The 16,144-nt window shown below is 47.8% G+C and overlaps 1 protein-coding gene across 1 annotated transcript; it reads right to left on the bottom strand.

The window, feature by feature from the left end:
• Positions 1 to 3,406: 3,406 nt before the first annotated feature.
• SPATA31G1 (SPATA31 subfamily G member 1) lies at positions 3,407 to 8,672 on the bottom strand. Its single transcript, XM_060100459.1, has 3 exons — positions 8,539 to 8,672; positions 7,199 to 7,334; positions 3,407 to 6,712 (listed from the first exon to the last, which is right to left on the bottom strand). The coding sequence occupies exons 1-3, from the start codon at positions 8,670 to 8,672 to the stop codon at positions 3,407 to 3,409; spliced, it is 3,576 nt and encodes a 1,191-aa protein (XP_059956442.1).
• Between the last annotated feature and the right edge of the window lie 7,472 nt (positions 8,673 to 16,144).

Raw genomic sequence — 16,144 nt, 5'->3', positions numbered from 1 at the left:
GATAAAATGATTGACAGTGCTTCGTAAACTGTAGAAAGCAGGGTGAGGGACTGTTTATTGTCAAAATGCTCCTGCAGAAGCCTGCATACTTAAACCAAGAGGCAAATTGTATAGGCAGTTCATCTTTTTCCCCACAGGGTTCCCAGAAAGAAATTGGAATGTGATCTTACTATAGCCATCTTCCCACAGGATAAGTGCTGTGATTAGAAGATGGGTTTCTAACCAAGAATATGGCACCAATTAGATCATGGAGGCCCAACAGTTCACCACAGAGGCGAAAGCAAAGATGGAACTATAAATCTAACATCTTGAAACATACTGGGGTCCAAGACACTGATCCTGCAAGTAGCCTTGAGAGTAGTGGTTACATAATGCCCAGGAGGAACACAGGGCTGCCAGTCATTAGTTTGACTGAACTGAACAAATGTTAAATGGTTTGTTAATCTTGCCCAGCCCTACAACCTACTGAGGGCTTAAAAAGACTTAAGAATATAGGATTTGGATGTTTCATAAAGCTATTCAGAGTTGCATAGACTCATTAAATGGCCCTATTTCAAGTGGAAATTCAGAATTGCATTGTCTTTGAGACTATGAGACTATTTTTCTGGGGGTGGATAGGTGGGGAGAAGGAAGGTACCTTCAGTTCCACCCCTGGCCAGCAGGTGGTAAGTTTGGCTCAGACCCTATAGACAAGTTAGGGCTAAATAAAACTTTGGAACAGAATAGTAACAGTGAGAGGAAGCAGAGGGAAGTGGGTACCTTCTGACTGTTTTTCTCAACCAACTATACAGAGTAGAGCAAATGTTACAGATTGGGAAGAGCACTGGTTTGGGAGTGTGGACTTGACCTCACAGAACCTCACTGTCTTTGAAGGGCTTGATAGCCGTAATATCAGGAAAGCAGTGCTATCAACAAGACATAAATTGTTATGGGGCTGCAAGGAAGGGGGAACCGTACCAAGATGGGAGAATCTGAGAAGGCTGTGGAGGCAGTCTGAGCTGGGGGTTAAAGGAAGGTGGGAGGCTTGACAAGGGGTCAGAGCATGCTTAAGAAGCATCAGGTTGACTAGCAAGGGAGTGAATTCTGAGAGGCCAAACCACATTGTGAAGAACCTCAAATGCCAGGTGTGAACTTTTTTCTAAAGATCATGTGGGTCCTCTGGGGGTTTAGGCAGGGAAGTAACCATCAGATTTCAGGGCTAGAGAACTTTTTTTTGTTGTGGCAAAATAACAAAATTCACGCAAAAATTTCCAAGTGTACAGTACAGTATTGTCACCCACATGTGCATTGTTGTGTATAGACAATTCACTTTTTTTTCATTGACAGTTCACTTTTTTTTTTTTTTTTTGCCTCACAGTGCGCCTTGTGGGATCTTAGTTCTCCGACCAGGGATTGAACCCAGGCCCCCGCAGTGAAAGCACTGAATCCTATCCACTGGACCGCCAGGGAGTTTCCAACAATTCACTTCTTAAAAAACTTTTATTTTGGGGAATTTCCTGGTGGCCCAGTGGTTAGGACTTGGTGCTTTCACTGCCGTGGGCTCAGGTTCAATCCCTGATTGGGGAACTAAGATCTGTAATGCAGCTAAAAATTATATAATATTCCCAATAACCAGAGATAATCTTTTTTTCTTTTTTAGATTGGGGCATGAGGGTAAAGGAGGAGTCAGGAGCAGGCTTCTGGCTTCAGTACTGGGGTGGATGTTATACACCCCTTCAATAGGAATTCGCACATTGGAGGACAAGGTTAAAGGGAAAATGAGTCCGTTTTAGACAGGTTGTGTATGAGACAATACTAGTAGGTGGTTAGATAGGTGGATCCTGAAGCCTAGAGATGGTTAAAACATGACCCATGTTTTGAAATGTGGCACTTAATGCAATGGGTTCAAGACATTATGTTTTTAATGGTATTGGTAAAATTGGATATCTTTTTGGGGGGTTGGGGGAGTTAGATTCTCTCCTCATACTCAAAAATTAGATTAACAATCTAAACATAACATCTATGGGAATTCCCTGGTGGTCCAGTGGTTAATGCTCTGCCCTTCCACTGCAGGGGACACGGGTTCAATCCCTGGTTGGGGAACTAAAATCCCACATGCTGCACGGCACGCCCCAAAACAAATAAACAAACAAACAAACGTCCATGAGGGTGCTAGAAGAAAGTGTTTTAGAATCCATAAGGGAACATGTTGGTAGATTTAAACTTTGGCATGGTAAAATCGCTTTAAAATTAGAAAATAAGCTACAGATTGGGAGAAACTATTTGCAGCATATTAACAGGTTGAGTTAATATCTATGACAGGATAATGCCATTCCCAAACCCCCCCACCAATGCCCACGTCCTATTCCTTGGCACCTGTGGATATGTTGTGCTACATGGCAAAAGGGAATTGAAGTTGCAGATGGAATTAAGGTTGCTAGTCAACTTACTATAAGATAGGAAGAGTATCTTGGATTATTGAGGTGGGTCCAGTGTGATTAAAAGTGTCCTGAAAAGTGGGAGAGGGAGGAAAAAGTGATGTGAGAAGAACTTGCCTTTGCTAGCTTTGAAGATGGAGGAGGAGGGCCAATAGCCAAGGAATGTGGGCAGCTTCTAGAAGCTGGGAAAGACCAGGAATGAATCCTACCCAGTGCCTACCGAAAGGAATACGGCCCTGCCAACCTCTTGATTTTAGCCGTGTGAGACATATATCAGACTTCTAATAAAATTAATTTACGTTGTTTTGTGATAATTTGTTATGGCAGCAGTAGAAAAGTAATAAAATACCCAGCAAACAGTGCAGTAGAAAAATGGGTATACGATACGAACAGGTAATTACAGAAGAAATCCAGCGATCGCTAAACATATGAAAAGGGACTTGTTTTTGTGGCCTTGGGGATGCATGAGCTAAACTAGAGAGAGAAAAGAGCAGAGGGCTGACGAGAATTGGCTAGAAACATATGTGGGGAACTTGTGTATCAAGTTTGTGAAGAAGGGGACCATACCCAGGACCAAGAGCAGCTGCCTAGACCCAGACCAATTGTGCTCGTGTGAATGGATATATTTTTCTTCTGTTGACTTGCTGTGAAGCTTTTCTCAAGGGCAGCATTGGTCTGTGCTCCCCTGGCCTTAACAGCTTCACCTTGTAGAGTGAGGACTCCAGGTTGTAGACTCCAGGTTAATCATCTGTGAACAGCTTGAAAAGAAAGTTAAGCCTATAGAATCCTGAGCTCTCTATGTCTGGGACCTGATCCTGAGGAGATACAGCTGCAGCAGAAGAGGGAACCGTCATTTCCAGTACCCCAGACTCCAAAAAAGACATGAGTGGGATTTGTCTAGTTCAGCTAGTTTATTAGGATTTCCTTTGTGTCTCCACCCGCAACTGGTTTGGCTTCAGGTCTTGGGGTACTTATATTGGGTACCAGTACTACCAGCCTTTTCTCTGCTGACTGGATTTGGCAGGCAGGGGTCCATGGATACCCAGAAATTTGGCTAACATCCTTTGGAGACCCCTGATAAGGGGAGCCTGAGGTGTGGGGGAGGAAAGACGCTTCTGGGCCCAAGGGCAGTGCTTACGGTGCCGAGGGGCCAGGATGTCACCAGCTCCCAGCCTCGCCCCTCTCTGATCTTGGGAACCTGAAGCCTTGGCGTGAAGCTGCAGGGAGAGAGCAGTGTGTCCAGAGCTCTGGTCCCTGTGCTGAGATCTTTGCGGAAGTCTGCTTACAGGGACCTCTGCTAGTCTGGCCTGGGCTAGGTGGCTTTTCCCTGTAACTGTAGTTGACCCCAATTTTGCATCCCCTTCTCTGTGGTCTCCTTCTTTGGGTTTCCTGGGGCGCTCTCTCTTTTTGGCTGAAGATAGGGCTGAAACCTTGTCCTGTCTCTTGCCTGAGGCTGGAACCTCAGGGTATGAGGGCTCTTCCAGGCCTGGGCAGTGAACACATGACCCCTGGGATGAGATCTGGGACACCACCTTCGCATTCCTTCTTTGCTCTTTCTGAGACCCTTGTTCTGCCCTGCCAGACTTCCATAGCTGAGGTTGGATAGAGAAGTGGGAGTGATAACAGCGGGGGACCTGGGCAGGCTGAGTTACTGTGCTCTGAGGTTTGGGGGGATGACAGCTTGAAGAGTTGGGGCACAGACTGAGGGGATGAATCTGCTGTGGTGGGCGAGAAGAGAGTCTCCGGGCGGCTTGAGTTGTGGAGCTCAGGGCAGGGGATCTGCCAAATGATTGACTTGGGCCAAGAGATCTGGAAGCAGGGCTCTGCTGTAGTTTCTTCAGCCTGAGTTCCAACTCTTTACTCCGGTGACAGGCCTGGATCTCAGAGTGGGTGGGCACCTTTGGGACAGCCTCACCCTGGGAGGATGGAGTCTCTGCCTTAGCCCCTGGGAACAGCTCTCCCTTGGGTAGGCCAGGCTGGTTGGACTCAATCTTCAGAGCTTCAGCTTGGGTGGGAGGCCAGGGTATTGGCTGGAGGGGATCCACTGCTGGAAGGCTGGGGTCCTGGGGGATCCCTCTTTGTTGCACATTCCTCCACACAAACCCAAGGGCAATGTGTGGATCTGGTAGAGGAGCAGAGAGTGACCTGGGGGTTGGGGCTGGGAGTTCAATGGTCCAGCAGTTCTCTCTCTGCTCCACTGTTTCCCCCTCAGGTTTACAGTTGCATTGGTCTCCAATAGGCTCACTTGTGTGAGACTTTGACATAGAGTTTGGGCATGGGCTGGGACCCCACAATGGGGACACAGGAACACAACAGGTTTCTTTCTGCTCCATGTCCCCCCCAGTAGGCTCAGAGTCAGATTGGACTCCCAAGCGGTTGGCTCCACGTGGGTCTTGGGGTAAGCTGCAAGCCGGGAGCTCAGAGGCCCTGGAGTTCTTTCTGCTTTCTATGTCCCCACATGTAGCTTCAGAATCAAAGAGGACCCCCGTAGGGCTAGCTCTGAGGGAATCCAGTACAAGAACTTCGGGTGGGCTGAAGGCTAGAGATGGCGATTCAAAAGCCCAGGAATTCCGGGAATGATCAGTGTCCTTCCATGCAGTTTCTGACCCAGTGAGCCCTCCCACAGGATTGATTCTGTGGGGTTCTAGAATAGGAGCTAGAGATGGGCTGTGGCCAGGGCCTGGAGATTCTGAGGTCCAGAGGTTGTCTGTCTGCCTCATGGCCTCCCACAAAGCTTTGGACTCAGACAAGACTGCCCGGGCACCCGTTCCTAGGGACTCCAGCAGAGAGGCTGAGGGAAGGCTGGGAGATGAAACTGGGTCTGCAGAGACCCAAAGATTTTCTCTACTCTGCATGCCCTTCCACGGAGTCTCAGATCCTGATGGGACACACGCAGGCATGGTTCCATGGAGTCCTGGGTCGATGTCCAAGGCTGGGGGCTCAAAGGCCCAAAGGTTTGTTGAATTTTCTCTGCATCTCCACTGGGGCTCATAGCCAGATGGATCTCCCAGGGGACTGCCTCCCTGGAGTTCTGGCAGGGGATGTGGGGGAGGGCCGGGGGCTGGCGTTGGGGGCTGAAAGGCTTGAGTACTCTCTTTATGTCCTGTGGTTCCCCACTGAGTCTCATATACAGGTGGAACTTCCAGGGTGCTGGTTCCTTGAGGCTCTGTCATGGGGGCTACAGGTTGGCAAGGGACTGAGGTCGGAGGCTTAGAGATCTGAGGATTCTCTCTTCGCCTTGTGGTTTCCCAGAGGGCCTCGGGTCCAGAGAGGCCTCCTATAGGGCTGACTCCCTGGCATTCTGGCAGAGAAGTTGGGGTTAGGCTGGGAGCCAGCACTGCTGGCTCAGGGGTTGGGGGGCCCTCATTTTGCCCCGTGGTCCTCCATGGGGCCTCAGGCCTAGTTAGGGCTCCCGGAAGGCTAGCAGGATTTTCTGCTAGGGAGGCACAGAGTGAGTCTGGAATGTGTTGTTGGAGGCCAGGATCCCATGGCACCTTCCACCAGACCTCAGATGAATGGAAGAGTTTGGAGGGCCTGGTTCTTTGGAGGTTAGGCTGTGGGTGCAGGGCTTGATCCTCAGAGACCCAAGGGACCTCTCTCTGCTGTGTAAGCCACTGTGCATTTGCCTCAGTGCCAGATAGGACTCTCTTATGATCCATGGGAAAGGATTTAAGACGGAGGGGAAGTGATGGGACAGGAGGGGAAGATGGGGAGGGAAGTTGCTGAGGGTCAGAGGCCATTCCTTCCAGATCTTCTGTAGTATGGACTTCATGTGTAGGAAGTGGGGTTGGGGAGCAGTACTGGGGAAGCAGCAATACTGGGGTTCCAGGCAGGAAGACAAACTTGTTAAAGAAGACGGAAGGACTGACGGACACCTTCAGGGGAGAGAGGCCACCTGAGCTCAGGAAGATGGCCTCCAAGGACTCACTGTGCAGAGAGGGGAGACCCCAGAAGAGCTGGCTTTTTCTCTGCTGTAGGTGACTCCCTGATGCTGTCTTGTGTCTCACAGGCAGGTTGGTCAAGATCTGAAAGGTGGGGAAGGATCTGGAAGGGTTTGGGGTCTGCGTGAGTACTTGCTCTCGTGCCCCTGTGGCCTTGTGGAGGCCCTCAGAATCACAGGATGGCTGGGATGGGGCTGGGGTGGCTTGTTCTCCAATAGGAGCTTCTTTGGGAAGAGAACATGGCTGCAGTGGATGCAGAGATACCTCCTCTTCCTCCTCCTCCTCTTCCTCCTCCCCTGACTTCTGCTTCCACAGGCGATCAAGGAAAGCCACATGGTACAGAAGTGGTAGGCCCTGGGGAGTGCAGAAAGATACAGTCAGGCATGAAGCCTTTTTCAGAGACACAAGATGTACCGTTAAGCCCTCAGTCTTTGTTCTACACCCAGAGTGAACCTCCCACTCACTGGGGCCCACATCTGTGGACAATAGTCACTTACCCATCTGGTGTTAATGGCCATTACCCAACTACCTTTGGAGATCGGCATTCCCTTACGTAACCCCACATCTAGGGTCAGTGATCATTCAGCTGGCTTGAAATCTAGTGTTAATGGTCACTCACCCAGCCTCACATTTAAGGCTTATAGTCACTCTTTTGAGCCCACATCCATGTCAATGATTCCTCACCTGAACTCACGTGGTGAGTCATTTACCGAGCTGCACACCTATATCACCCACCTTGCCTTGCATCTTGCCCCCAGAGTACCAGGACTGAGGCTGTCGCCATCTGCCAAGCTGCCACCACCTCCGCATCTGCCAAACCACGAACAAGAATAGTATTACCAGGTTCCCTGGACTCAGAAGGCAGCTGCTGCCACAGTGTCTGCAGGCCAGGGCATGGGTCAACTGGCCCCAGAGAAGCCCCATGTCCCCCTCAGCCCCAAGCAGGCCCTCTGGCAGCCATTCTATTTCCCTCAGCCTAGTGGCAGTTTACTCTGAGGTCATCACTGCATCACAGAACAAAGAACTCCCATCCCCCGCATACCTAACAGCAGTCTCTGTGAATTTAGGGCCCAAAAATTGCGCCCACCAGACAACTCATACTTTATTCAGTGAAAGCTTAGTGATCCCCTTTTGTCTTGATTACCAAGGTCAGAATTATCTTCAGGCATTGTGGTTGAGGACATGGATTCTAGCATCAAACTACCTTATTCAAATCCTAGCTCTGCCACTTCCTACCTGTGAAATCTCAAACTACTTTATCTTTCAGTGCCTCAGTTATCTCATCTGTAAAATAGGGATAATATTATTACTTACCACATAGGGTTGTTTTGAGGGTTAAATGAAAACATTTATATGCTTAGAGTAATACATAGTATGTGCTATGTTAAAATATTATTTATTTCGTTGCCATAAATGATCAATAACCAATCTATAGCAAGAACAGAATAGAGGAGAGTTTTATCTGAGCCAAGCTGAAAACTGTAGCCCAGGAGACAGCCTCTCAGATAGCTCTGAGGAACTGCTCTCAAGAAGCCTGGTTTCCAGCACAGCTTTATATCTTGTCAGAACAAAGGACATCAAACATGACAGGGGTACATTCCTTCAGTGTTTCAAAAAAGACAGATTAGCTCGTACACAGCAAGTCGGTATGACCTTGGTGCCTGGGAAGGGAGCCTTTTCGTCAAAGGAGCACTAGCACTGACATCCCAGGAAGGAAGGCATTTATCTCTAATTTCATAACAGATATTCTTTACTTCTGGACAATGCACCATTTTCTTTAATGGTTAAAGCAGATGTGCAATGTATGTTTGATAGACCACAAGACAGGCTTGTAACTAGTATAAAGTTCAAGTCAAATCATATATAAGCCAGAATGACTTCCCTATACCTCAGTATATGAAAATTTCTTCCATCACTTTTAAGGTTCCTGATTATACGCCTCATTCCATCTTTAATAGATGGAGTCTGTTTCCTCTTTTACATCTCATGTCTTTAGGTTGCCCGAGACCTTTTTCACAAATATTCATGTTAAGGATGACAAATCAAACGTGCTTGACCCTTTATTTTTCATTTGCCCCTCTTTTCCCTAAAACCACCACTCTGTTTCATGTCAACTCCTCTTTTTAGGGTCAAACTTCAATATCTGCCTTTGCAGTACAGTTCAATGCCTCTCTTCTCACCCTATCCCCATCAACTGCCAGCTTAGTCTGGTAGAAAGAGCGCTGAGCTGAAGTTGAGGAGACTTGGATTTTCTAGCTCTGTCACTGTTTGGCCATGTAATCTTGGGCAAGAAAGTTTTCTCCATTGGTACCATGATTTGGACTAGATTTATTCATTCACTCATTCAGAGAATATTTATTAAGTGCTTACTATGGATCAGGTATTGTGCTCAGTCTTGAGGAGGCAGAAGTAAGACAGGGTCTCTGGGCTAAAGTAGGTCCCATTTCAGTGAGGGAAACAGTCAAATAATAGACAATTAAAATAGAGGTATGCACAGGGTATTAAGAGGGGTGGAGGACATCTAACCACCTTGGGGAAGGGGGTTGCTTGTCAGGGGGTGCTTCCCAGAAGAGATGACCAGTCCTTGGTTTGAGGAATCAAGAAAATGAGAGTGTAGGGAAGAGAGGACCATCCAAGCAGTAGAAACAGCCTGTGTAAAGGTGGTGGGTCAGAGAAAGCATGTCCCATTAGGGAAATTGAAGGTGTCTCAGTGCAGCTGTAGTATTAGTTGGGGGTTGGGGAAGCAGTAGGATAGACAAGATCACAAAGGGCCCTGAATACCAGACTAAGAAGTTGGAAATTTATCCTGAAGGTGATGGGAAATAATTGAAAATTTTTGAGCAGGGAAGAGACAAGATCAAGTTTGTGTCTTGGAAAGAACACTCTGGCTATGTTGAGGGCAAAGAGATTGAAGGCAAGAGATTGATTAGGGAAACTTCGCTTTAGTTTAGGCAAAATGAAAGATGAGGCCTGAACCAAGGCAGTGATGGTGGGAATGGAGAATAACAGGTTCAAGTAGAATTCTAAAGTTATAATTGATTAGACTTAGTTACCAGTGGGATAGGGTGGAGTAGGGAGGGAGTTGAGAATGACTCTAGGGATTCTGACTTGGGGAACTGGGTGTGTATGTTAGTGACATTTTACTGAGGTAAGTAACACAAACCTGGTAACCAATTTAGGGTGAGGGGACAATGTGTTCCATTTTAGACATTTGCATTTGAGGTTCCTGTGACAAGGAAATGTCAGGCAGGAGGCAGATACATGTATCTGAAGCTTGGGAAAGTAGTCTGTGGGGGAGATATAAATTTGACAGCTACCAGTATATATGTAGCAGCTGAAACCATAAAACGGCTTAAAGGTACATACTGATATATAACATTCGGCCCAGACAATGTGGCCAGCAGTTTTTTGTTTTGTTTTCAAAACTTGAATGGTCAACATTATAAGATTAGTAGATTGTACGTAATAATATTTTTGGCTTAAAATCTGGCAACATAGGGCTCTCGTTCCCACAAAGTAAAGACCATTAATTAATTAATTAATTTTATTTATTTATTTTTGGCCACGTTGGGTCTTCGTTGCTGTGCGTGGGCTTTCTCTAGTTGCAGAGAGCGGGGGCCACTCTTCGCTGCGGTGCGCGGGCTTCTTATTGCGATGGCTTCTCTTGTTGCAGGGCATGGGCTCTAGGCGCAGGCTCAGTAGTTGTGGCGCACGGGCTTAGTTGCTCTGCGGCATGTGGGATCTTCCCGGACCAGGGCTCAAACCTATGTCCCCTGCATTGGCAGGCAGATTATTAACCACTGCACCACCAGGGAAGTCCCTGGGAGCACAGAGTCTTAGCCATTGGACCACCAGGGAAGTCCCTGACTCTCTGTCTTCCATGCTGACTTTATTTTTAGGTACTGTGTGGTAGCAAGTTCAAGTGAAGCTGAAAATGTGGTGTTGCTATGACAATATTGTGCTTATGGGTTCCAGCTGGTCATTCATACATCATTGAACTACTCACTGAACTGTACACAGGGGAATAGGATGCTTCTTCTGGCAGGTCTGAGTCACATACACATCCTTGGAGTAAGGGTATGGAGGGAAGAACACTATCTGCGCATGGCCTGAGACCGAAGAAGTGGAGGTCTGGTCGTTCCTCCAGAAAACATAGACATCCTGTTTCTAGAAAGGTGTATGCATGTTGGTATCAAAACAAAATAATAGAGATGTCCATTATAGCTCTAACTAGCCCCTTCGGTTTTCTGGCCCAGAGCCATGCCAGATCTTTTGGGATCTGAGGCTTAAGTTAAAATGTGAATGCAGATCCTATGAAGGTTGGTGAAGGGGCTGGATGGGGCCTAGGGCAGAGATCTTGAAGGAGGGAAATCTATGGGAAACCCAAACATCTGTGCGGATAACCTATTAAATGACCTAGACTCTCAATTCCTAGACCTTTTCATCTCAGAGTCCTTTACCTCTGCTCCAATCCAGCTATGGCCATATCTGAAGCATCATCATCAGGAACCACTCTGCCTTCTGTCTGGCATCACCCTCTGATTTCAACCTCCAGACTTGTCCTAAAATGCCAACTCTTCAACCTTGTCAGGAGTCTAGCCCATTGCTCTTTCCACTTTGTTCCCTGTCCATAAGAAACCTCTTGCCTTTATTTCCTCCCTCTCCAAGATAGACTTCATGGTTCATCACCTAATCAACATCTATCAATTCATTCTCCTTTCATCATTTCCACCTGGCAAAATCCCAACTCTGCCTCTGCCAGAACTGCCCTCTAGGCAGGCAGAGGTCAGCATGATTGGATAAAATCACACTTATCGGTAAGTTGGTGGCCACCATAAACTTACGGTCTACAACTAATGGGCAACTCCATCATCACTTGAAAGACATTTATTTATGCATTCCATTTATTAAGTGCCTGCTATGCGCTAGGCACTGTTCTAAGTGTTTGGGATACATGGGTGATCAAAACAGGCAAAGCTTCCTGGGAATTCCCTGGTGGTCCAGTGGTTAGTTATGTCATTTATTACTTAGTAAACTCTCCCATCCTACTCAAAATAAATTCAAACCTTCTTTACTTTCCTCAACTTCTCTTCCTCCTGGCCCCTAGCAGATATGGCAGACCTCTACTTTTCAGAGGAACCAGGAGCCATCCAATGGGAACTTTTCATCATCAAAAACCATTGCCTCCGATTTTCTTTCTTCCTGCTAGAGTGAACGGTGTGTTCTTTTGTGAGACCTTCCTTGACCCTCCCAAGCTAGGACGGGTGCCCTTATCCTCCCCTCCCCCACCGGCACTTTCCACACTAGATTGTAACTTGCGTCTTAATTATCTGGTCTACCACGTTCACCGCTTTAACCCAAGCATCTGGCGCTTAGTATCTGGTTGGAGCTCAGTACCCTCAGGGTGAACGAAGGAAAGGGCGAGATTTCTGGGAGAGGGCCTGCTGCGGGGCGGGGCCTGCGCCGGGGAGGGCGCGGGGGGCGGGGCGGGGGCAGCCTCAGGGCTGTCCCCTCAGGCTTCTTGGAGGCCGCCTCCAGGCGACACCTCAGGACGCAGAAGTAAGCATCCTAGAGACCAGAGCTCACAGCCAAGATTCGGGTGAGGCTTTTCGGACGCCCCAGCGCCGGTTCCGCTGCAGGACTCCCTCAACCGTGGGGCCTCTGGATGGGGAGGCTGCGCCCAGGTCCCGCCGCGGAGCCCGCCAGCGCCCACGCGCGGCCGTGGCTTCGGCTTCCTAAGCTACCCCACTGGTTTTTCTCCCTTTCCTTCCGCCTCACCTCTCCCCTTCCCCGACCGCTCTTTCCTCTCCCCCCTTTCCCCTTCCCACCTCCTCCAGAGGGATGCCGAGTAAAGGGCTTGGCCAGCAACCCAGCTCCAGCGGCCGCGCGGGCTCGGCACGCTCTTATCCCCTGCCCCTGAGGGGCCCAGTATCCTGAAAATGTCAGGACTGGTCCGGACAGCGAGACCTGACGGAACCGCCCCTCCGGGAGGGGCCAGCGTCCTCAGGAGGGTGGTGCTCACCGTCCGGGAGGAGTTGTTTCAAGCCGAAAGACGGCAGCGGGGAGGCCGCGGGGCTGGGGTAGTGGGAGCGGAGGGCGGAGCCGGGCGCGGAGCCGGGCGCGGCCCGTTAGCCCGGCTGTGGGCGGGCCGAGGTGAGGCCGAGTCCTGAGGGCCGGCGGGACAGGCTTCTCTACAAGGCAGGAAGATCCGAGGCCACTGCTCTCACATCTCAGGTGCTGGTCCTTTGCTGCATTTATTGGGGGCTTACTATGTGTCAGGTCCTGTATTTGATAGGAACTCTAGCTATGTCCCGCTAGAGGTAAGAGGAAATGTTACTTTTTAAAAAACAGTTTTTCCCGTTATGATACTATTCTATACCGAATTTAGAATATATGAAAAAGTAGAAGGAAGGATCCCATAAACTTTCAATCTCAAAATAATTTCCATAGCATCTTGACGTAGTTCTTTCCAGACTTGGCTATTCACATTTTTACAGTGTTTAAATAAATGTAGGTTTTCGTAAGGTAAGAAAGCTGTTAATATTTTTTATTTTATTTTCTAAAAATAAATTTATTTATTTTAGGTTGCGTTGGGTCTTCGTTGCTCCACGCAGGCTTTCTCTAGTTGCCGCGAGCGGGGGCTACTCTTGTTGTGGTGCGCGGGCTTCTCATTGCGGTGGCTTCTCTCCGTGCGAAGCACAGGCTTTAGGTGCGCGGGCTTCAGTAGTTCTGAACGCAGGCTCAGTAGTTGTGGCGCACGGGCTTAGTTGCTCCGTGGCATGTGGGATCTTCCCAGACCAGGGATCGAACCTGAGTACCCTGCATTGGCAGGCGGATTCTTAACCACTGCGCCACCAGGGAAGCCCTATTTTATTTACTTTTTAACATTTATTTATTTGGCTGTCCCGGGTCTAAGTTGCACCATGCAGGATCTATTTCCCTTACCAGGGATCGAACCCGGGTCCACAGTGGTGTCCTAACCACTGGACCGCCAGGGAATTCCCCTAAACATCATTTTTGATGACTGTATTATTCTCTGAAGTAGATTCTGTGAAGTAGTGAATTAGCCACTCATGTGGTTAATTATTTCAGCACTGACTTCTATGAGCTTCAGTCTCATCGATTCCAGTTGCTTGCTAAACATCCCTAAGTTCGATTTCCCACAGGTACCCAGGCCTAACATCTTTATAACTTAGGTCATTTTCTTCTTCTGTCCCAAACTGTTCTTCCTGTTGTATTTCCCAAAGCAATTAGTGTCACCTAATCACCCAGGCATGAAACATAGGAGCCATTCTACACTGCTCCCTCTTCATCTTTCCTATTAGTTGTCAGTCACCAACTTTTGCTAATTATATCTGCTATTTCTCAAATCTCTTTCTGCCCCATCCTTACTGTCACCCTAGTAGTTCAGGCCCTCCTCATTTCTCCCATAAACTGTGCAGTAGCTTCCTAGCTGATCTCCATTCCTCCAGCTTTATCCATCTTACATCCTTTCCATTCACTACTGCCAAAGTAATCTACCTAAAACAAAAATGATCATGACACTCGCCTTAAAATCCTCCAGTGAGCCATACTTTCTGCACGGTATAGAGAACCCTCCACGTGCAGGTCTTTCTCTACTCCTTTAGCTTCTCTAGTCATTACCTGCTGGTGTTTATTATTCTAGTAATAGAAGAATGCCTCTAGTTTCCCCTGAGCCCTCCATGCTGTTCATTGCTTCTATATCGTTTTGCTCATCAGGATTTTGATTTCTCTGTCTGGAATGGCCTCACCACTTTTTTCCACCTGGCTAATTCTGCATTGGAAGCATGGAGTCTTAACCACTGGACCACCAGGGAAGTCCCCAACCTGGCTAATTCTTAATTGTCCTTCTATCCCAATTCAGGCATCATCTCAGAAAATTTACCCTGAAGGTCTGGTTTGGGCTAAATGTCCCTTTTTCCTGCTCTACATAGTGAATCCGAGTGGGGTCCTGTGGAGCTTCTGGGCATGGAGGCCTTTTTGTCCCCCATTTCTTGGCAAGACTCTAGCCTCCATGACATTCCCTGAGTTCCAAAGGGCATATTCGAACAGTTGCTAATCAAGGAAGGAGCAGCCACAAAACCACCTGAGGCAAGATTAAAGGAATTAGAGAAGCTCATTAAGATTAGCATTTTATTGCTCATCTTGTCAGCAACCCCACCCTTGGAGCCGACCAGACCCAGTGTTGTAGCCATTTTGAAACTGTGCAGAAGAAGAATGCAAGACTGTTACTGCCTGGATCCTCATTGCATACCGGTGACCATGAGCTCCAGCTATAAGACCTCTCCCTATTCCCCAGGGAGGGGGGCACAGTTCTTGAGGCGCTAGCCTGCTGTGTTCCCCTCTCTGCCTGGCAAAGAATAAAGCCACCCTTTCTTCCTCCTCCAAAACTCTGTCTCCATATCTCGTATCTCATTTCGGCATCGGTGTACAGGAAGCCAATATTTTGGCACCAATAGTGATTATCTCTGTCATTTCATTTAAAACATCCTTCAAAACCCTTTAAATCTATTACTTTGTGTATAATGACCTTCTTTTAAAAAATTAATTAATAATATTTATTTTTGGCTGCATTGGGTCTTCGTTGCTGGGTGCAGGCTTCCTCTAGTTGCAGAGAGCAGGGGCTATTCTTCATTGCGGTGCGTGGGCTTCTCATTGTGGTGGCTTCTCTTGTTGCAGAGCACAGACTTTAGGCACGTGGGCTTCAGTTGTGGCATGTGGGCTCAGTAGTTGTGGCTTGCAGGCTTAGTTGCTCCATGGCATGTGGGATCTTCCTGGACCAGGGATCGAATCTGTGTCCCCTGCATTGGCAGGCGGATTCTTAACCACTGTGGCACCAGGGAAGTCCCTATAATGACCTATAATTTCAATAGCAGCAGTCTGAGCATGTCTTATTTTTCAGTTTGTAGTCTTCCTAGACTCTTGATTATGGAGGTCTGTTTCCTTGTATGTTTGATATATTTTACTAGGAGCTCATTTGGTTATACTTTTAAACTTTGTGAATCCTGAAGGGCCTGGATTGAGATGATTTGTCTTGGTTTCTCCTGGGTGCTAAGGTACTTGACCAACCTGGAATTATTTGTTTTTTTCTTGGATTGACTATGTTTATTTCTCAGACTATGAGTATAGTGTAAATTCACATCCCGGGTCTTCATGAAACTAGGGCTATGATGATAAATTATTAGGGAAAATTATTAGTATTAATGTTGTTAGTGTTTCCACTCAGTTTTGCTAATTCTATTTCTCAAATCTGTCTCTTCTCCCAAGTTGATGCTGAAAACTTGGCCTCTGTGCACTGATGCTGAATCGAATCGAATCTTAGAGACTGAGTTTTGGGTGAAGTAGAAAAAAATAGCTTTATTGCTTTGCCAGGCAAAGGGGGACACAGCGGGCTCATGTCCTCAAAAACTGTGTGTCCCAACCCGGGGTGTGGTGGGGGGCACTTGGTGAGGAGTATTATAGCAGTGGTTCAAGGATGGGGTTGCTGATAAGGATCAGGGTGTGTGCAAGGCCTGCATTCCTTTAATCTGGCCTCAGGTGGTCTCTTGATGAGCTTCTGTGGTTCTCAGGGTTATCAAACTGTGACCTTCTCTCTGGAATGAAGAATGCTTCATCAAGTAGTTAACATCTTCCATTTTTGGGGGGGTTTTAGTTCTGCAGAAGAGCTCACAGATATTGTTATGTGTATCCCTTGAGGCGAGAAGGAACCAGGACCCTGCCTCAAGGCTGCACTGTTGTTTCTTGACTGCTCCTCCCTTGTCTCTG

This window comes from Mesoplodon densirostris, chromosome 6, assembly GCF_025265405.1.
Source record: "Mesoplodon densirostris isolate mMesDen1 chromosome 6, mMesDen1 primary haplotype, whole genome shotgun sequence".
Taxonomy (NCBI): domain Eukaryota; kingdom Metazoa; phylum Chordata; class Mammalia; order Artiodactyla; family Ziphiidae; genus Mesoplodon; species Mesoplodon densirostris.
This window is presented reverse-complemented; position numbering and strand designations above follow the sequence as displayed.

Excerpts from the sequence above, each read along its gene's own strand:
- SPATA31G1 (XM_060100459.1), bottom strand. The coding sequence starts at position 8,672 with ATGGTACCAATGGAGAAAACTTTCTTGCCCAAGATTACATGGCCAAAC. Across the intron at positions 7,335-8,538 it reads TGGCAGTTGATGGGGATAGG|GCTGAGGGAAATAGAATGGC; the intron begins GTGAGAAGAGAG and ends AACTGCCACTAG. Across the intron at positions 6,713-7,198 it reads TTCTGAGTCCAGGGAACCTG|GGCCTACCACTTCTGTACCA; the intron begins GTAATACTATTC and ends TGCACTCCCCAG.